The sequence below is a fragment of the Macrotis lagotis genome, chromosome 1 (genome assembly GCF_037893015.1).
Source record: "Macrotis lagotis isolate mMagLag1 chromosome 1, bilby.v1.9.chrom.fasta, whole genome shotgun sequence".
NCBI classification, from domain to species: domain Eukaryota; kingdom Metazoa; phylum Chordata; class Mammalia; order Peramelemorphia; family Peramelidae; genus Macrotis; species Macrotis lagotis.
The window spans coordinates 840,662,247-840,684,965 of NC_133658.1; the positions used below are offsets into that span (position 1 = coordinate 840,662,247).

The window sequence follows — 22,719 nt, forward strand, 5'->3', positions numbered from 1 at the left end:
TTTCATCAATGCTGGGATCTTGTGAACAGAAAAGCTTCCAAGGCTCAATTGTAGCTCCTCTGTAATTTGCAGTCATGGGGTGTTGTAGAACGTTTCTTAGGGTAATGACCTACACTTGGGCAAACAAGCAGTATGAATCAGAGACACGACTTTAATAAGTTTTTGGGTTTTTTTACTCTAAGGCTATAATCCTTTATGGTTTACTGAACCTTTTGGGTTATTTTTTTAAAGCCTATTAAGTGATTCTCTTTTTATCAAGAATTCTCAATGAGGAAAAGTCCTGTACCTACACTGAAGGGTTAAATTGCTTACCAAAACATAAAAAATTAGAAAAGGTCAGAAGCAAAACTTGAACACAGATCTTCTTGTTCTCTATTCCCTAGGGTATAATGCCTGTCCATATGTAATGTTATTTAATTCTTGCAAATATTCTTTGAGGTAACTAAGATATAGATCTTGGCACGGAATCAAGAAGACCTGATTTAAATCTGACCTCTGTAACTTAATTTCTGTTTGGGCCTTTCTCAACCTCACTTTTCTCATTTATTTTAAATGTAGGAGCTTGCCTCAGGATCTTCTAAGAGTCTGGATCTATAAAATATTTTTTACCTTCTATCTTTTTCACAGTCAAAGGAAATGGATCAAACAGAAGCTGTGTGAAAAACTTTAGCCAAAATAATTTTCATACACATCTTCTGCTTTGTTATGTAGGGATTGGCCACTATATGTTAGCTGATTATTTAGGATAATATAAAAGATGGTATCTTTTATCCTACATGTTGGAAGGAGTGAGGATATTAGTAAATCTTTGTGTCCTTTGTTTTTTTGAAGTTTTTGCTGGTAAGAACCTAGAAAAACGAGGAGATATGTTTGCAATAGATAGTATCAGCCAAGTCCCAGTTTTGGCTGATGAAGGGAAATCAAGTTATTCACAAGACAGGAGGAATGAGTCAGAATGAGGTGGACAGGGAAAAATAAATTATTACATTTTATATATAAATATATATGTATATATAAATATATATAAATATATAATCATGAAAACTATTTCAGATAATAAATAGGAAACAATCGCAGAATACCAAATTTCCTTAAATATTGAATCATTATACTTGTACTTTCCTTCTAGCATAACACAAGAAACATTAATTTAAATCCTCTTTATTTAGAACATTTATGAGTTCTGCTGAGATAGAAATGAGGAGGACAAATGATCCCAATAATGATAACTATCAACACAACCAACCTTCATCCAACCAGCTTTTTTCTCCTTAGCATCCCAGGATTAGAAGCTGCTCACATCTGGATTTCTATTCCTTTCTTCCTGGTTTATATATTGGCTCTTGGTGGGAACTGCACCCTTCTTTTCATTATTAAAACTGTCCCCAGCCTGCATGAACCCATGTTTCTTTTCCTCTCCATGCTTTCTGTCGCAGACTTGATGCTTACCACTACCACTATGCCAAAAATATTCAGCCTTTTCTGGTTTAATGATGGAGAAATTCACTTTGAAGCCTGCCTCACCCAGGTATTTCTCATCCATGCTTTGTCTAATATGGAATCTGGGATCATGATGGCCATGGCTTTTGACCTCTATATGGCCATCTGCAACCCACTTAGACATTCAACTATTTTGACCATTACTGTTATTCAGGGTCTAGGATTGGCTATCCTCCTCCATGGAATTGTACTGCTTGGTCCTCATCCATTCATCCTTATGTGGCTTCCTTATTGTAGGACTAATATCATTCCTCACACCTATTGTGAATTCATGGTATTGATCAAACTAGCCTGTGCCTCAACCAAGATCCCTAGAGCTTATAGCCTATTTGTTGCTTTCATTACAGGTGGGCTAGACTTCTTACTGATTATCTGTTCCTATGTCCTCATTCTCCATACTGTATTTCACCTTCCCTCCAGGGAAGCCAGAATTAAAACACTAGGAACCTGTGGCTCTCATGTGTGGGCCATTTTGATTCTTTATACCCCTGCCTTCTTTTCCTATCTCACTCACAGGTTTGGACACCATATTGCTCCTTCTATTCATATTTTTGTGGCCAATATCTACGTCCTTGTTCCACCCATGATAAACCCTATTATCTATGGAGTTAAAACTAAACAGATATGAGAGAGGTTCCTCAAATTTTTCACAGATTAAAAAGCTAAAAAATTATTTTAAAAAATTGGATTTGACCTATAAGTGAAATAGATAAATGATACTAAGCAGCAATGTCATTTTGTAAGCTTAGGACAATTTTTTTGAAATATTTTGGGGAAAGGTCTGATTCCTGTAAAAAATTACCAAGTTTGCTACCACAATGCAAGTAAGATAATTATGTTGACAATCAATGATGTTATATCAGGTATATCTTTCATAAGAAAATGAGATAAAATATTACTTTCATTTTTATTATTTGTAATTATTATTGTATAGACCCTTTAAGACTTCACAAGAAAGGTCCTCTCAGTGATCTTAAATAATACATAAAAGATCAGATTTTTTATAGAACCCACAAATGGTATTTTGTGAAAAAAATCAGTGTTCAATTAAGAAGATGATATTTTATGTCAACCACTTCCAGCCCGTGTTGAAGGTTGTGAGACAAAATATTGGGTGTACCACAAGCAATGGTCATAGATTTGTTAAATACTTATCCATACAGATACTACTTATTCTAACTGTAGGACTATTGGAATTTATATATAAAGAGCAAAATTATATTCCTTTCTCTACCTATCATTTATATCATATGGCAATAATATTTCTCTTTTTTCTTCTTCACTGAGTTATAGTAAGCAAAATATTTTGCAAAGGAAAAGACTGTATAAATGTGAAAAGGGGGTGATAATGATGAAGATGAAGGGGGGGAGGAGGAGAATATGTATAAGGATGACAATGATAATGGTAACAACAATGATAGTTTTCAAGTACAAAATGCAGGGTTTCTTGAATCCAAAAATATACAATGCCTCCTTAAATGGTTATTCTATCCCTTAGCACTACCTATACCAAAGTTCATAAAAATAAGGTTGCTTTCTTCATTTCTCTCTGAGGCATTAATTCCAGAATTCCTCATAATATTGTATGTGGCAAGTGACTCTCTACACTCATTAGATAAGCATCAAATTCAATACTTTTCTCCATTTTGGAGGGAAGAAGATTCCAATGAGATTATTACCATCCTAGTTCATGATATCATATCTCAAAACACAGTCTATTGAATTAGTTATTGGAACCATTTATGTCCCAATGATTGCTTGTATATAATCAATATATATGGAGTTAATATGAATTACTTTTTATTGGTTTTAAGATTAATAAAACTATGAAAACTTCCACAAAAATATTGTAACTAGTTCCATTACAAACATTTTATATTTATTTCAGTTAAGGAACAATTGGAGGAGATATTTAAGTATTTACTTCTTTGTTCTGACAGATAAACCTAGAAACCTACCTTTTTCTCCTTCCATTGGCAATAGAAATTTGTATGGCCAACTATTGTTAAGCTTAATAAAATAACTTAAATGCACTGATGCAAAGTAAAGTAAGGAAAGACAAGAAAGCAATGCACATGATGACAAAAAATATAAATGGAAAGATCAATCTTTGTAAAAAACAGAAATTTAAGCAATGCAAAATTACAAAGAAAAAATCTTGACTCCAAAGAAGAGATATTAGACACCTCCATTGAGGTAGGGGAAGAGATTCACTGATGTAGAAAACTGCATATATTGTCAAAATTTTAGGCATTGTTTAGGTTTTCTGATGTTTTCAATAATTTCTCTTTTTTCTTTAACAATAGTTTTTAAGAATTACAATTTGAAAATAGGAAGGGAAGGTTTACATGGAGATGTTGAGATGATTAAAAAACAAAGTGATATTTTAAAAAATTAATTTTAAAAATGGATGGGGAATAATATCTTTAATTTTATCTATTCAAAGTTAAAAGGTCATTTAAGTTCCTGCTTTTTAAAGTTAGGCAAGTATATATTTACACATATATATGTATATATACATATATACATATATATATATATATGTATACACACATATTTACATGTATATCTCACTTAGAAATGACCAAGAAATTTTAGAAATTTAGAATTAGCTAAAAGGATGAAATAACTCAGTATCCACTGATTATCCACTGAGTATCCACTGATACTCAAGGCAAACTTTTTCACTCCCTTCTCATTCTATATTTCATTGCTAGATGTGGATTGCTTGTCTGGTCCAGACACAACACCCAATCTAAAACAAATTAGTTGAGGGAGAAGGGGAATAAGGAAATTCTACTGTTGGGCTCAATGTTTCACTTTGTTCTGCAAATGTCCAGTTCTTCTTTTGAGTTCAAAGCAATTTTCCATTTTGCAAAATCTGTTGTGCCCTGGATCAGATCAAAATCACCTACTGCAATTATACTTATTGGTGCAACTTATAAATCAGAAAACTGTTATTAGGAAAACAAGTTAAAATTCTGTTTCAGATTCCTACTGGCTGTGTGACCCTTGGCAAGTTTCTTAAACTCTGACTCAGTTTCCTCAACTGTAAAATATGGAAAATAATAGGTATAAAGTATTTCGCAAACTTATATTATGCTGTTGTGGTTGTGATTAATGAAACAATTAGCAAAATGTTGAAATATTAAGACTAGGAGTATCAAGAAATGGACTTCATTCCCAGTTCTGCTATTTTTTGGCTTTGTGATCATTTTAATTCACTTTTTCTCTTTATTCCTCAATCTGTTTCTACATTATCTTATCTCAGTATGTATTAAGGAAATAAAATAAAATAAAAATGGAGGAAAAGGCTCCTTTTTGATGCTTCAAAGAAATTCTAAATATTAGCATACTGGCAGAACCGGAGATGTCATTCATCTCATCCTGAAGAATCAAAGGTCAAATATTCTTGGAGAATCCTGGTTAGTGCCATCTAGGTTAGGGAAGTGTTAGGGAAAGACCCTGAGTCCATACTTGTAGGAACTGCTCATCCCCAGAGGAGCAGAACACAAATTAAATATAAATTTCAAATTCAAGATAAAGTTAGAAAAATGAGCAAACAGAAACAAAATTATTTGACCATAGTTACTTTAGTAATAGGAAAGACTGAAACATAAAGTCAAAAGAATACAAAACTGTCAAAACTACTTCAACAATATCCTTGTATTAAAATACTAATGGGAATCAAACTTAGCAAGGATTTTAAAACAGTTTAAAAAGTGGAAAAATTGGTATAGGAAAAACTGGGAAAATAAATAAGAGTGATGCAAGTAAATTATGAAAATAGAATAAGCAGGGTCAGCTAGGTAGTGCAGTGAATAGAGCACTGACCCTGGAGTCAGGAGTACCTGAGTTCAAATCAGGCCTCAGACACTTAATAATTGCCTAGCTGTGTGGCCTTGGGCAAGCCACTTAACCCCATTTTCCTTGCAAAAAAAGAAAAAAGAAAGGAAGAAAAAAGAAAATAGAATAAGCAGCTTATTAAAAGTCAACAGTAAAAAGACCTAGAAAACAGTTGTTCTAATGTTAAAAAAAGCACAAAATTCACGGAAGAAAAAAAATCTTTAAAAATCTAAATAAGTCAAAGAGGAAAAGAGCTGCAAAAATACACTAAAAAGAAAAATCTACCTAAAAAGCAGAATTGGTCAAAGGAAAAAAAAACATGTAAAAGCTCATTGAAGATAACAATTCCTTAAAAATTAAAATTGGGCAATTGAAAAGTAAAGACTCCATGAGATTTTTTTTTTGCCTGTCAAGTTTTATTTTATGAGCCTAATAAAAGGGTACTATGTGCAGAGGAAATAGGGAAGGATCATTTCTTAGTCTCCTCCTCTGACAACAGCTTGATAATCTCTTAGCCTGTAGACACTCTTCCCTACACTTTTGTGCTTCTTTGGTCTTGGACCAGCAAACTTCAGTCTGGTTATCCAAGTTCCTTCCAGGCCTTGTATGTCTTCAGTTTATGAATGTGCTTCATAAGGATCCATTTAATCTTGAATGTATTTCCCTTCGCATTCAAGTAAAGGATGTGGTACATATTGCAGTTAATCATTTTGGATTCATGCTATCTTTGGAGTAGACAGTGCAGAATCCTTTTGTGTTTGCCTCATCCAGGTCACCTTTTCAGGCTTATGAGCATTTGCAGTACTCTTTCTCTTACCAATAACCATGTGCCTGCCCTTCCATTGGGCCAGAGTATTTTTTTTTCCATCTGTCATGAGTGCACAGTAACAGGCTTCTGTATGATTAGTTCATCTTTAATCTGCTTCTGGATCTGCTCATAGGAATTGGCATTGACAATTCCATTGGTCTCATTAAGGTCAAGCCATAACTTCTTCTTTCCACATTGAAGGACACCAGAGGCAAACCTCTTCTGAAGCCTGAGCCTACTCATAGCTGCAGCTGTAGTGGGGAAAAGGAAAGGAAGAGATAAAAAAAAAATAAAATTCAAAAGAATTAAATATAGAAGAAAATGTAAAATATTTCATCAGAGAAATAATTGAATCAATGAACTATTTAAAATCCATGATTAAAGAATAATCTACACATTGTATTTGAAGAAATTATTAAGGGAAAATGCCATGATATCTTGGAACCAGACATTAAAAATTTAAAGAATTCAACAATTGTCATTTGGAAATGATCTGAATTGAAAACTCCCAGGAATGTTATAACTAAATTCTAGAATTCCCAGGTCAGAAATAAAATAATTCAAGCCAGAAAGACAAAAAATGTCTACATATTGTAGATCTACAGTCAGGATCACACAAGATTTAGCAGATTAAAAAAAAAGTTTATGAAGACAAAACACATGAATGTGAGGCAACTGAATTGAAATGATTTTAAAAATTAAAGGACTGATAAGAGGGATACAAAGGAAGAAGGAAAGGAGAGGTAAAATGGGGAAAATTTTCACAATCAAAAGAGTCTAGCAAAGAAGAGCTCTCACAACAAGGTGGGAAATGGCAAAGGGAATGACAAAAAGTTTTGAACTTCACTTTCATTTGAATTGCCTCAGCAGGAAAATATCATACCCACTAGAAATGTAACATATACAATAGCAAAATAGAATGGGAAGTAAATAAAAGAAATTGAGAGGGTGATAAGGGGGATAGCAGATTCAGGGAGGCAAAATACACTTAGAGCAGGGACAGGAAGAAAAAAGAGAGAGAGACAGAAACAGGAAGACATACAGACAGAGGCAGCAGAAAGAGACAGTAGTAATGAGAGAAACCATCAAGAGTAAGAGGGGGTAAAACAAAAGAAAATGGGATGAAGGGAAATAAACAGTAATTATATTTAATTGTGAATGGAATGAGCTCACCACAAAGTGGAATCAGAAAGCAGATTGGATTAGTAATCAAAATCCAACATTATGTCTCTTAACAAAAGACACACTTGCAAAAGTAAAACAACATGGAGCTAAAGTAAAGTGTTGGACCAGAATATAATATGCTTCTGCTAGAATAAAAAGAAATGTCACAATCTTAAAGCAAATACAAGGGCAGACTTAATTAAAAGAGATGATCAGTGAAACTCTCTTTTGAGGGGGGGGGGGAACAAACCACTACCATAGAGAATTATTTCTTTGACAAATTCCTTATTTTTCAAATAAACATTGAGTACAGAACTGAATCAAATTTATAAAAAAAGACATTCTCAATTGAAGAATGGACAAAAGATATGTCCATTTTCAGAAAGAGAAATGAATATTATTTATAGTTATATTTATAAAAACATCTTCTCAATTATTATTGATATAGAAAAATAATTAAATGTGAGGCACCACATCACACCTATTGAAATGAAAAAAAATTATTGGATGGAGTGAGGGAAAAATATGTTCATGAATGAACTGTTGGTGATGTATGAATTAGCCCAATCAATTTAGGAGACAATTTTGAACTCTTCCCAAAGACTATAAAGATATGCATACCATTTGAATCAAGTATACCATACCACTACTAGATTTAAATTCCAAAGTTATCAAAGAAAAAGAATGACAAACAATATATACACAAATATTCATAGTAAGTAGCTCATTTTATGGTGAAAAAGATTAGGAAATTGAAGAGATGGTCATTAATTGAATAATGACTGAAAAAGTTGTGGTGTACAGTTGAATTATAAAAAATAATGAACTTGATGTTTTGAAAAACACTTGAGAAGACTTACAGGAATTGATCCAAAACAAAATGAACAGAGTCAAGATGACATTATACTTAATAAAGTCCATGTTATAATGATGAACAATTGTTGAAGACTTGACTACTCTGTTCAGTACCATGATCCAAGACAATTTCAAAGGACTCATGATGAAAAAATGATATCCACCTCCACAGAGAGAACTGATAAACTATGATTGTGAATTGAAGTTATTTTGATTTTCTTGCTTTTGAAAAAATGTAACTAAAATGAAAATCTATTTTGTATGATTAAACATGTATAACTGATATATTGAATTCTCAAAGGGTATAAAGGGGCAATGGGAAATGAATTTTAAACTCAAAATTTGAAAAAAAAGGAATGTTTAAAATAACTAATTTTTGAAAAAAGAATATCTTCAGATCCAAAACACACAACAGTATATCCCAGACTAATGGAGGACAATATAGAAACAATTTTCTATATCTGCCTATATAATAGTAGTTAGGTGACACGTGCATAGAACATTCAAGAAGACCTGAGTTCAATCTGGCCTAAATACTTGTTAGTTATGTGAACCATGGAAAGTCATTTTACCCTTTTGTCTCAATTTCCTCATGTGTAAAATGAGGTGGAGAAAGAAATGACAATCACTCCAATATCTTTGCAAATAAAACCACTACACATAACTCCAAAATTGAATAATGCTGATGTAAGATGAAATGAGAGTAAAATTGTGTAATTACTTCAATAAAGAGAAAAATTTAAAAAAATATATAGACATTTAAAAAATCTCCATTTAATTCAAACTCCAGACGTCTTGGCAAATGATCAAAGACAAAGCAAAATTAACATTGAAATACTGAATGAATGACTTCATAAAAGATCTACTCATACTCAGAATGGAATTCAGAAAAGCCACTTTTCAGTTTGGTAGGATGAATTTAAATAATAAATCAACCACACTAAAGCAAAATACTTCAAAAAAGTTTCTGTAAAATCTGACTATAAAAATATTTTAGATTCTCTAACCAGTATTACTAACCTTGCATAGAAATAGATTCCTCCTAGAAAAATTTTCATTTTGATTTTGAAAACCACATAATATATATATATAACTTTTCCAAGTTTTCCTAGTTGAAGTTTATTTTGCTTTGATTCTACTACAGAGTTTTTCAGTCCTTTTGGTACCTGAGCTTGATACCACTGTTCTCCATGAACATGTATATATTGAATTTTTAGCCATGGTAAAAACTGTAAAAAGGAAAGTATCATTAATTAGGAGTATATTCAAGAATAGGTACCAAATATTATGATTTTGAAGCATACTACTTTTGTTTCTATTTTTGTTTGCTTTTTTCTTCTTTCTTTCTTTTTTTTGTTTTATTTCTTTTGTTCTGATTCTTCTCAAACAAGATGACAAATATGGAAATGTTTTACAATATTTCTAATATATCAACAACATCAGATTATGTAAATCACAAGGAGGGGGAAGGGGGAGGAAGGAAGAATAGGATTACGAATTTTTAAAAAATCAGTGAATGCAATGAATGTTAAAAATTGATTTTATATGTAATTGGGGAAATATTTTATAAACGAATAATGTCAAATATACCCATTTGCAGAATATGATGAAAAATATCATAGATCAATGGGAGAAACATCAAGGAACATTAAAACAATATTTAGACTACAGAAAAATAGTACAGTTTAATATCATGTAGTCCAATGAAAATAAGAAGAGAGATGATGAATAAAATCTAGAAAATAAAAGTCTCTCAGACACTCCTAATACCCTTAATCAGCAATTAAAATGGAAACTAAAAATGAAAGGAGAATTAGCACTCATGATGTTAAAATGATCCATTCAATTCCAGTCAAAACTGTGCCATAAAATTTTGAGAAGAATTCTGAAAAGTAAAAGAAAACTTAAATGAGATTATGCAAAATTTCAGGTAATTTATGTGATGAAAAATGTCCTACATAATGAAAATTTGGATTGCATCAAATGAGAAATGGGAAAGCTTGCCTACAACACAACCTAATGTGCTGAAGGCAGAACAATTACATTAGAGAAAGAAACTCAAATTCTAGCTTCTTCAAAAAACTGGAAAATGGAGGATCCAGATAAAATCACCTCAGTGGCACTTTGCCTACATAGCAAAACTTGTACCAAATTCCTCTTAGTCCTAAAGCTTTTCCTATCGCTTCCTATTGACAGGAAAATTTTTTTTATGTAATATAAGGATTACTGTTTCATCTAAGTATAGATGTATTACCTTGTTTATCTACTTTATACAAAGCTTTCAAAATATGTTATAAAATACATTCAATTATAACTATCTATCTTTTATATCTATATTCTTTATACTATATACTATTTATCCATAAATTTAATTATCTATATCCACACGCACACACACACACACACACACACATATATATATATATATATATCCTTGTAAAGATCTATAGATAGACATGAATAGGTTGAGAAGCAAAAAAAAATGTTTCAAAGCTCACAATAAACAAATTTAAAATTTACAAAAACACTTCTGAGAACAAGCATATTTCACTTTTTAAAGAAAGATGCATGATCGAAAACCTGTGTAAATAATTAATTAAAAAATTTGAGTTTGGAAAATGTAATCAAAGTAATTAATTCCAATAAAAGGCTGTGAGAATGCTTAGATTCAAAAATATAATTTAAAGGTAATATAATATTTTGAGTCACGGAACCAACAAATTAGAAGACTAGATATTTTCTTTAAAACATATTCCCTCTAACTTATAAAAAATAGGAATTCTTCAAAAGAGATAAAGCAATTTCAATACTTAGATCATGTTTCCATGATCTGAGTCACTAAAACCCTAAATGAAGTAGAAATTTGATGAACTAAAAACAAGGAAGATTGATAATTTGCATTGTTCAACTTTCTCATTAAAGATAATCTATCCTATTGTTCAGCACATTGAATGACCTGTCCAAACCAATCCAAGACTTGCAGAAGAAGATATTTCTAACCCTTCTGCTTGCTAATGCAAAGTCAAAAGTTTTCTTTGGGGGTGGCTAGGTGGCACAGTGGATAAAGCACTGCCCCTGGAGTCAGGAGTACCTAGGTTCAAATCTGGTCTCAGACACTTAATAATTACCTAGGTGTGGCCTTGGGCAAGCCACTTAACCCCATTTGCCTTGCAAAAAACCTTAAAAAAGTTTTCTTTGCCTGGGAAAGAAGTATGGAAGAATTCTTTATTCTAACAGCTCTCTAATAGAAGACTAAGGAAGAAACACAACCATGTAATACATATGTGTAAGACAAGGAAAACAGCTTACCTAAAAGTAGAATTAGTCAAGTGAAAAAGAAAAGACAAAAGATAACTGAATAAATTAAAAGCCTTAAAATGAGAACTGGACAACTAGAAACTAATGACTCTCTGAGACACCCAATTTCTGTCAAACATGTAAAGTATTTTTAGGAAAAAACAAATGACCAGTACAATAGATCCAGGAGAGATAATTTATCAATTATTGGTCTGCTTCAAGTCTAGATCATAAAAAGATCCTGGAAAAAAATATTTCATGAATTTATTATGACAAATTTTCCAAATAAACTAGATCAAAAAGACAAAATAGTACTAGAAAAATACTTTGAACACCTCTAGAAAGAGACCCCAAATTAAAAACTCCATAGAGTAGCATAGCCAAATTTCATAATCTTCAACAAATGGAGAAAATATTCTAATCAATAAAAAAGATGCAATTTAAATACAAAGGAAGCACAATCAGTACACAGGACTTATCATTTTCATTGTTAAAGGATCAGAGGACCTGGAATACGTTATTTCATAGGGAAAAGAACCTTGGATTACAACCAATAATTAACTATCCTGAAAAATTCAGCATTCTAAGGGGAGGAAATGGATTTTCAATGACATAGAGGACTTCTAAAACTGACTGATAAAAAAGACAAGAACTGAACAACAAATTCGATCTTCAAATACAAGACTCAAAAAATGTGTTTTTCCTTTATGGAAAAGAACATTAAATTGTATATATAAAGGGAATATAGCACATTCAACTCTTAATTATATTTCTCTTAGTAGTGTTAGAGGGTTGAATATAGTTAAAGTTATTGTACTTAGAGGATATGGGTATAAAAGAGATATGAAGTGATGTTGATTATTAAGGTTGTATTTCCTATAGAGACAGAGGGAGGTTGAGTACTTAGAAGCTCTATACATATTAAAATTAGACTTTACTTTACTATATACTTTAATTAAGGAACATTATTGGACAATAGGAGCAGAGGGTAGGAGTGTATTTATAAAAGTTGGACATATATAGGTCAAGAAGTAATCTGATCTTGATGCACACTTTAATTAATATGAGTTATAGTGCTATGGTTGGCATGCCAAAGGATAGTGGGAGAACTTATCAATGAATTGGGTATTCTATTAAAAAAGCTAGAAAAAGAACAAATTAAATATCCCTAATTAACTACCAAATTAGAAATCTGAAAACAAAAGGAGAAATTAATAAAACTGAAAGCAAGAAAACCATTGATCTAATATATAAAACTAATAGTTGATTTTATGGAGAAACACCCTAATAAAATAGATAAACCTTGGGTTTCTCTGATTAAAAAAAATGAAAGGAGAATACCAAAAATGAAAACAGTGAATTCACCACAAATGAGAATGAAATTAAAGATAATTCAGAGCTATTTTTATCAAATACATGCCAATAAATTTGACAACCTAAGTGAAATAGATGAATATTTACAAAAATAAACTCCATAGATTAAAAGATAAAGAAACAAAATATTTAAATAACTACACTTCAGAAAAAAATAAAGAAACTATCAATAAATTCACCCAAAAACATCTCTGGACCAATAGATATATAAATGAATTGGAATTAATAGTTCTACTATACATTTAAGGAACAATTAATTCCAATTCTATAAACTATATAAAAAATAGGAGAAGGCACCAAATTTCTTTTGGTACCACATTATGGTGCTGATACTTAAACTAGGAAGAATCAAGACAGACAGAAAATATTATAGATAAAATTCCCTAATGAAAATTTATGCTAGGGATTCTGATAATGCACTCATTTCAAAAATATATAGAGAACTGAATCCAATTTATAAGATTACAAGTCATTTCCCAATGGATAAATGGGTAAGAGCAGTCAGTTTTCAAATGAAGAAATTAAAGCTATATATAAAATCATATGAATAAAATGCTCCAAATCATCATTGATTAGAGAAATGCAAATTAAAAGAAAAATGAGGTACCACTTCATACCTGTTAGATTGGTTAAGATGAAAAAATGAACAATGATAAATGTTGGAGAAGACATGGGAATATTGGTACATTAATGCACCAGTTGGTGGAGTTTGTGAACTGATATAGTCATTGGGGAGGACATTATGAAACTGTGCTCAAAGAGCATATGGATCTACTTTCAAAGAACAATATGAAACTATTCTCAAAGAGCAGAAAAACTGATTATTCTCTTTGATCCAGAAATAACAATAATAGCCATATATCCAAGAGAAATACAAAATATGGAAATTCTGACATATTCAAAAATATTTATAGTAGCTCTTTTTATGATGGCAAAGAATTGGAATTTGAGAAGATGCCCATCAGATGGGAATGGTTGAATAAGTTATGTTATATGAATGTTATGAAGTACTTCTGTTAAAAACCATGAATGGTCAGACTTTAGAGAAGTCTGGGAGTCCAGTAATGGATAATAATGTTATCCACATCCAGAGGGAAAATCATTATAAACAAAGAAAGCAATTTATTATTTCTGGCTTTCTGCATTTGATTATGAGGTTTTTATGCACTATTACAAGTAATACACTATTACACACAAATTTTGTGTGTGTGTGTGTGTGTGTGTGTGTGTGTGTCATGCACCACAAGGAAAGAATAGTATATTCATTCCTTTCTATCCCCATTCATTTTTCTCCAGCAGTGTATCATATTTAACATTTCTAACATTCTATTCAGTTCCTTAACTTTCTTATTGTTTAATTTATGGTAAGATTTATCTATTTCTGAGAGAGAGAGAGAGAGAGAGAGAGAGAGAGAGAGAGAGAGAGAGAGAGAGAGAGAGAGAGGTTGGCATTTGCTACCAATATAGATTTACTGTCTATGTCTCCCTAAAACTCATTTAGTTTTTACTTGGAGAATTTGAATGTTATACCAATTAGTGCACATATGTGTTAATATTGAAATTACTTCGTTGTTCATAGTACCTTCTAGGAGAATGTAGTTTACTTATCCTTTTCAATGAGAACAATTTTTACAGTTGCTGAATCTGAGATAAGAATTGCAACTTCTGCTTGTTCACTTCAGCTGAAGCATAATATATTCTGTACCAGTCTTTTACCTTTACTCTGTTAGTAGCTCTCTGCTTCAGATGTGTTTCTTGTAAACAGGATATTGTAGGATTCTGATTTTTGAGAGGATACATTTTAAACAAGTAAGACAAATATTGAGTAGGAATATTCCTCTGGAAGTGTATGATTTATTTCAAAAACATAGATTCTAAGAAAGATGGGTATCAAGATAAGGATACCACACACTGAATACTATAAAATATCTTCAAAAACTTCAATCATGTCTGAGACACACACAAACACATACTCCTTTGGTGTCTTCTATGCTGTCAATCTTCCTCATTCCTTGTTGTTCACTTTGGTGATTGTACATGTCCCAGTTGAATTCTTGGCTTTTGTATTTTCTTTAAATACACATTCCTTTTGTTTATAAATAGGAAAATAAAGAACACCTAACTATCTTTCAATGGTAGTTATGTATTAAACACTTAGTATGTTTCAGGAATTTTGCTAAACTCTGGGGATATCAAAACAAAACAAAACAAAAATAACTCAAAACATAAAAGATAGTCTCTGCTTTCTAGAAGTTCACAACATAATGAGGGAAATAACAGGTAAACAAATATGTATAAACATTCGATCCTAAAGTAAGGAGGAAACTGGTGGGGACAATTGCTCAAATTGGTAGTGATCATTAAAATACCATGAAAATCTATACTTTTCTCATCTGAATGGAATATTTAGTCTTAACCAAAAAAGGACTAGAGATAATTGCCAAAATTAAAATAAGTAAATTGATAACATAAAATTGAACAGTTTCTATACAAAATTAACTCACTTAGGAAAAGAAGGGAAGTATCAAATGGGAAATAATGCTTGTATCAAATTTCTTTCTTAAGGATTAGTTATCCAACATACAAATAGACAACTAAGAAATATTTACGACTAGATCTCTCCAAGCCATAAATAGTCAAAGGATACAATTTTCAAAAGAATTAAAAGCCAATAACAACTATATGAAGAAAATGCTGCTAACTACAAATAAAAGAAATGCAAATCAAAACAACTCTGAGATTTCATTACTAATGCCCATTAAGTTGCTAAGACGACAAAAGACAAGAATAATAGCTGTTAGGAAGCTTGTGAAAAGATAACCATGGTAATGTATTGCTGATGGAGCTATGAATTACTACAATCATTTTGGAAAGCAGTTTGGTATTAGGAAAATATAGTGGTTAAAATTATTCATACTTTTTAACCCGGAGGTTCCACTACTCCTTCTATACCCTAAAGAAATCATTGATTTAAGAGAAAAAAGTCCTCATAAGCACAAAAATATTTATTGCAGTACTTTTTGTTTTAGGAAAGAACTAGAAGCAAAGTAGATGCCTCTCTATGGGAGAATGATTAAACTGTGCTATGTAAAAGTAATAAACTATTATTGTTCTTTAAGAAATAACCAATATAATTAATTAAAAGCAACATGGAAAAATCTATATGAACTGATGCAAAGCAAAGAGTTCTGATTCTGAAAAATCAATGTATGTTATGAGTATATCAAAGTAAAGGGGAAGAATAGCCACCACAACAGATCCAAAAATGAATGTTGAAGAATTACAAAGTACAAGTTTGATCCCAGAGAAGAACTATAAGAAGAGGCCTTACTCCAGTTCTTTTCAGAAGTGTTGGGTCCATAAGAATGAAACTTTGTGAACTTTTTAAACTTTTTTTCAATGATTTAATCAGTTTTGCTAGTATTTTTCTTCTACTTAAAAAAAAAGCTTTGTTATATGATGGATATATGGGGAAAGGGGAGATAAAGGGGAAATTTATATGAAACTAGAAAAAAAGATATCAAAAATATATTTCAAAAATAATAAAAAGAGGGGTGGCTAGGTGGAACAGTGGATAGAGCACTGGCCCTGGAGTCGGGAGTACCTGAGTTCAAATCCAGCCTCAGACACGTAATAATTACCTAGCTGTATGACCTTAGCCAAGCCACTTAATCAATTGCCTTGCAAAAAGAAACAAAACCTAAAAAAATAAGAAATAAAAATTAAAAAGGAATTAAATCATGGAACTAGATGAAATATTAGGAGTGACTGTCAAAATTATTATACTATCTAAAAGTCATGATAAAAAAGAGAGAATATTGAAAGAAATGATAAGGGAAAACTTCTTGATAACATAGAACAAGAAGGTAAATTAGAAATTGAAAGAATATACCAATCATCCATTAGAAGAACTTTCAAATTGAAAACTCCCATAAATATTCCTGACAATTTCTGGTACTCTCAGGTAAAGGAAAAACAAACAGACAAAAAAAGAATCAATTCAAATATCATGGAGCCACAGTTAGGATCACACTTCATTTGATTATATTGATGCTGATGTTTTGTCCTTCATTTTCAAAGACCATGACATAAGGGAGGTGATTCTATGGCATACACAGGAATTGGATTTGAGTGAGATAGTGTTGGACTAAGTCACAAGTCTCACTTTTCCCCCCAGAGCCATCTGGGTCCAATGACCCTATAGGAATCAGGATGACTGAAGACAGAATTGGATGTGAGGCAGAGTTAAGTGACTTGCACAAGTAAATGTCTGAGGTCACATATGAACTTAGGTCCTCCTGTCTTTGGGACCAGCCCTACCGACTGTGCCATCTAGTGGCCCAGTACACTTGATTTAGCAGTTACTAAATTGCACACAAAAAATCAATAGACAAATAAACAAACAAATAGAAATATGTTAACAGTGATCCACTCTGATTTAGCAATGACAACCAATGCAATGATCCAAGACAGTTCTGAAAGCCTCATGATGAATAAAGAAAACTAATAAATTTTGAGCACAAATTGAGGTATAGCTTTTCACTTTTATTTTTCTTCCTTTTTTTACAACATAATCAATATGAAAATAAGTTTTGCATGATTTCACATCAGTAATTGGTATATTTCTTGTCTTCTTAATGGGTGTGGAGGGAAAATAAATAATATTTCAGTGAGAGACTAGACAGAACAAAAAGGAAGCAAAAATGGAAAATGAGGAGACCAGAGAGTACCCAGAATGAAGTTGTCTTGTTCTATGAAACTGAAACCAAACAGAGCTACAAATGCAGAGTGGAGTGAATGTAAGTCAATTTTCTTTCTTCTATAAAAGAAGACTTTGGGAGGAGTTTGATGGTTCACTCTTTGATCTCTCAAAAAGGGGAAAGAATATAATGAAAGATTAATCTATCATTAGAAGATAACAAGTATAAAAGAAAATAGAAATTTTCTTGATTTTTTTTTCTGGGAGGTTGCCTGCTTTTCTTAAACAATGCTTTTCCATTTCTCACCATCCACATTCTTCCTGATGCAGATCCCTGGCTTGGAGCACCTGCACACTTGGATAGGGATTCCGTTCTGCTCCATGGAATTGGGAGGCATTGACCAGAGGCAATCATGGTCCTATTTTTTCTTCTTTTGTTCTTTCAAGGTTTAAATGTTCCACCAAGATCTTAGCAATATGAACCTGAAATATCCAAAACAGAAATCAAGGAAAACCATGGACAAATTCCACTGGAGAAAACAGGACAACATATATACCTGCTTTTCATTAAATATTCTGTTTCCTTTATTAATAAACACTTTATTAAAATGACTGGAATAAAATTGGTTATACTATTTCAAAAAATGGGAAAACCATTAAATTCACCTATTTCTATGTCTTATCCTCCAAATCTATTTCCTAGACGGTAAGACTTTACATTTTTTCCTTTTACTGAAATTTATGTATTACACTCAAATTTATGTATTACATAAATTTGAGAAACTGTCATATATGCCTTTTTTCCAAGTCATTAATGAAAACTTTCAATAGAACTTTGTTGAGGACAGAAACCTTGGCATATCATTCTTAAATTAGTACTTACTAACATATTTGTCTTATTGTCTTCCTCATTTTCTTCCCTATTGTCCTTTATGTGAATTAGTCAAATTCATGGGATATGTGAGCAGAAAGGAATAAACAGACAAGCAAAGAAAGAAAGGAGAGAAAGGATGGAGAAAAGAAAGATAGAAAGGTGTAAGGAAAGAATGAAGTAAAGTCAGAAAGTAGGAAGAAAATAAGAAAGGGAGGAAAGTTACAACAAAAATATTCAGTAGCAATATATATGAAATATTATCTCTACTATGACTCCATTTCATATACTGTCATTACTGCACTGAACAAGCATGAAAAGTTATAGAAATATTTGTTAAGAGGAGTGGTAACCAGTGGTGTAGGGGGTAGTACACTGATCAGATGGACCCGAGTTGAAATCTGGCCTTATTAGTGATTTATTAATTTGTGATCCTCAGCAAGTTGCTTAGGCCACATTGTCACCAATAAGAAAGAAAGAAAAATAAAAGGGGGAAAAAAAGGAAGAAATCATGACTAGAAAGCAAAGACTGGCAGAATATTTATTGCAGGGGATTATTGAGATGGAGAAGAGGCAAATTAGAAAAGGTCTTAAATTTAATACTTAAGAGGAAGAAGTGAAGAAATGGTGAATATTTATTGTCTCAACGCATCCCAATAAGGGTTCTGTTTGTCTTGAAAGGAAAGAGATAAATACTCATAAAATTTCTGGACAGAATTCATCTGTTACAATCAAAGCAGGATTCACGTGTGTATAAGAGAAACAATATGAAGTAATCGTGTAAAAAGATGGCTAAAAAATTAATAAAAAAATTATGCTACCATAGGCTGGATTAATGGAAGATTTTTTTAAATCAAGGAGGTTACACTTAAAGGCAACTACTCAGACAACATTCTCAAAGAAAATACAATGCAGTTTATTTGGACTTTATTAGTTGAGTTTTATGTATCCCTCTATCTTCCTACTAATAGTGAATAATTTTGTTTTCTCCTTTCATTATCTCTGGAGATATAAAATAAAATCATAGAGTCCTTGACCAACTTTGTATTCTCTCTCTTATTTATTAGTCAGTTATTCTTAATTATTATCTCCAATCTCTCTCTCTCTCTCTCTCTCTCTCTCTCTCTCTCTCTCTCTCTCTCTCATCTTTCTCCTCTGTTCTAGAATAATACCACCAATTTCCTAAAAGCCATTTTAAAGTGAATATCCCATAAACATTTTAGCCTCAACCTGTCAATCTATCCTTCTTCAAAATTTCACTCTTTTGGTCAACAGTAATTATAATACAGGTTAAAACCTTCAAGACGACATTCTGCTTCATCTCACATCTAATCACTTTCCATTTTACCTTCATATCATTTCCCAAACATGTCTTATTCTCTATAAGCATTAAGCCTCCATGTCAGTTCAAGGTCTAGGTGGCTCTCATGTGTACTATTGCAATAATTGTTCTCCTTCCCTCAAGTTTTTTCTCCTTTCCAACTCATTCTTCCTGTATTGTCCAAAATGACTTTTTTGCCCTTAAAATGTTGGTCTAATGTCATTCCTCTACTCAGTCTCCAAAGTCACCCCATTTTATCTCAAGGAGCAATTATAAACTGTTATATTTGACATTTAAATCTCTTCACACTCTGGCTACAACCTAAATTCCAGACTTCTAAATCTCTTTTACACTAAAATACAGTCTACCAGACTTTTTTCTCCTTCACACATAATATTCTTAGCTCCCAACAATATGTCTTTTAATCATCTATACAACTTGTTAGTAGTTCACTCCCTTGCTAAGTCGAACTAGCTCTTCTACAGGAGATCTTATATGATTTTCCCAGCTATTATTTCCTAGCTTCAGAAAATTATGCTGCATTTAATTGTCTTATATTTTATAATATACTTGTATACATTCATGTTGAATGTTACTACCTTTGGGTTCTTGGACTATTGTATTTCTCGTCAGTGTAGCTAAAGAACAACCTGCTTTTATTCTCAGCACAGTCAAGTCAGCTCATTTTACTATTTGTGATTCAACTATATTTTTAGAAGTTGTTCTCATCCTTGTGTATTTATCCTGTTGCCTGCTCTTGCTTTGATTGTCTATGCAATCCTCACTTTTAAATTCAAGTTATTTGGCTTATTCCCTTTGTATCAACATTGGTTTCTTTAGTTACCGTTTCCCAAGGTTCATAGTCTTCACCAGACTGCCAAAAGTATACCATACACAGACAGCATACTAATCCTACTCTGTACCAAATTTGTGACATGCTTGTGAAGTTCATTTATATTATGTTTCTGTCAAGTATTCCATGGATATACTCTGATGAAAGAATCACTGTGAGTTCTTTCTCCATTTATCTTTACCCCAAAGATCTCTGACATTTTCTGGCTCTAGTTTTGAAAATCTTTATAGGAGTATAAATATTTTATATACAATATTATTATTCCGTTAATCTTATCCACTATTTTGGGAAAAAGGCGTATTCTGCTAGAACCGTATTTCTGTCACGACTCCACATGAAGAAAGTCTCCAAGATTTATGAGGTAACATTTCCTCTTTGTGTACAAAATTTCTGATCTCCATTTTAAAAATCTTGTTGTCTTATGGCAGATAAAAGTTTGCAAAATGGAAACAGATGAAAAATCCTTGAAAGTTGTTCTACAGTCATGAGGATGGTGATATTCTCCCAGAAAAATATTCAATCAAAAAATCCAATGTGAAGTGATGTCCCTTTCCACCAGTGCCATAGTCAAATTATGATTATATATGATTGTAGGAACCCTGAAATATCCTTTGAAGTTAGTGGAATCAAAGAATCTCTAACAGAATTTCCTTGAATTACTGATGGACTGACTAAAAATTGGACATTTGATATTGCATCTTTGAACACCATTCCTCCTAGATGACCAACACACTAGTGTGGTAGATGAGCTCAGAAGACCTCCTTTATATCATGTGATGATGATCCAATTCATCATTAAAAGAACTGCAAGTTGAAACATATTCTCTCTTCCTTGTCATTGCTTCACACAAGCTGGGGGACAATAATGTTTAAATCAAAGCATCATCCTCCTCAGATTTAAACTTTCATGATACTTCATATAAAAAGTATTTTTTCATATTAGGTACATGCATTCTGTTAAAGAAAAAATGAAAATAAAATAGCATGTTGAACATGATGCTATAAGAGTAAGGTTTCCTTAAAGTAAGCTATGTACTTTATGAACCATGCTTGGATACTTTTCTGTCCAGAAGCTGATGGTAGCTTTATAGCACAGTATTGTTTTTGAAAACCTCAAGTGCATAGATATATTTGCTTCTCCATATGAGTTCACAAAATGCTAAATAACAAGATCTAGATTTGTCTTCTACCCTAGGAATTTAATAGTTGTATGACACTGGACAAATCATTAAATTTCTTAGGGGTTCAATTTTCTTATCTGTCAAATGGGAGAATGTTATATATCTCTCAAGATTGCAATGAGGATCATATGAGATAATATATGTAAACCATTTCACAAAACTTTAAGTGGAAAATAAATATTACCCCTTCCTTTAGAAAATCACAATTTAGGGGCAGCCAGGTGGTATAGTGAATAGAACACCAGCCATAGAGTCAGGAGGGTCTGACTTCAAATCTAGACTCAGACACTCAGCTATATGACCTTGGGTAAGTCATTTAACCCCATTGTCTTGCAAAAATAAAAAAAAATCACAATGAAATTTTGACAACTCTTTTTGTTAGCTATTGACTGAAGACCTTTATCAATTTTTTTATTTAGAAAAAGATTTTCTGAACAAGATATAGCATATGAGATTTAAAAACTACTATTGTTCTATTAGAAACCAGAAATGGTTGAACTCTAGAGAAGCATGGAAAGAATTACATGAACTTATGTTGAACCAAGGAAGTAGAACCAAGAGAATGTTGTACACTTTAACAACATTATAAGGTGATCAACTATGATGAATGCAACTCCTCTCAGAAATTCAGAGATCTAGGAAAACCCTGGCAGAACTGTAATGGACAATGCCAACCACATCCAGAGGTAGGAGAAGTGGAAACAACCACAGAATCTGAATGGATACTATGTTCACTTTTTTAAGGTTTCTCTTATATTTTTTCTTCCTAAATCCCAATTTTCTTTCTTTTCCCTTAGACCTAATTCCTCATAAACAAAATGACTAATTTGTGTTTAAACATGTTAAACACAAATGTACTTGTACAACTTTTAATCAACCATTTGCAGAGTACAAGAAATGTTGGGAAGGGAGTATGGTAGGAAAATGTGTAACATAAAAATACAAGTAGA

The 22,719-nt window shown here is 31.9% G+C and overlaps 1 protein-coding gene and 1 pseudogene across 1 annotated transcript; one reads left to right on the forward strand and one right to left on the reverse strand.

Annotated features, from left to right (window-relative positions):
- The first annotated feature begins 1,222 nt into the window (after positions 1–1,222).
- Positions 1,223–2,128, forward strand: LOC141489670 (olfactory receptor 52E8-like). Its single transcript, XM_074190182.1, has one exon. The coding sequence runs from the start codon at positions 1,223–1,225 to the stop codon at positions 2,126–2,128; it is 906 nt and encodes a 301-aa protein (XP_074046283.1).
- A 3,687-nt stretch (positions 2,129–5,815) lies between these two features.
- LOC141489681 (large ribosomal subunit protein eL19-like) lies at positions 5,816–6,397 on the reverse strand (annotated as a pseudogene).
- Between the last annotated feature and the right edge of the window lie 16,322 nt (positions 6,398–22,719).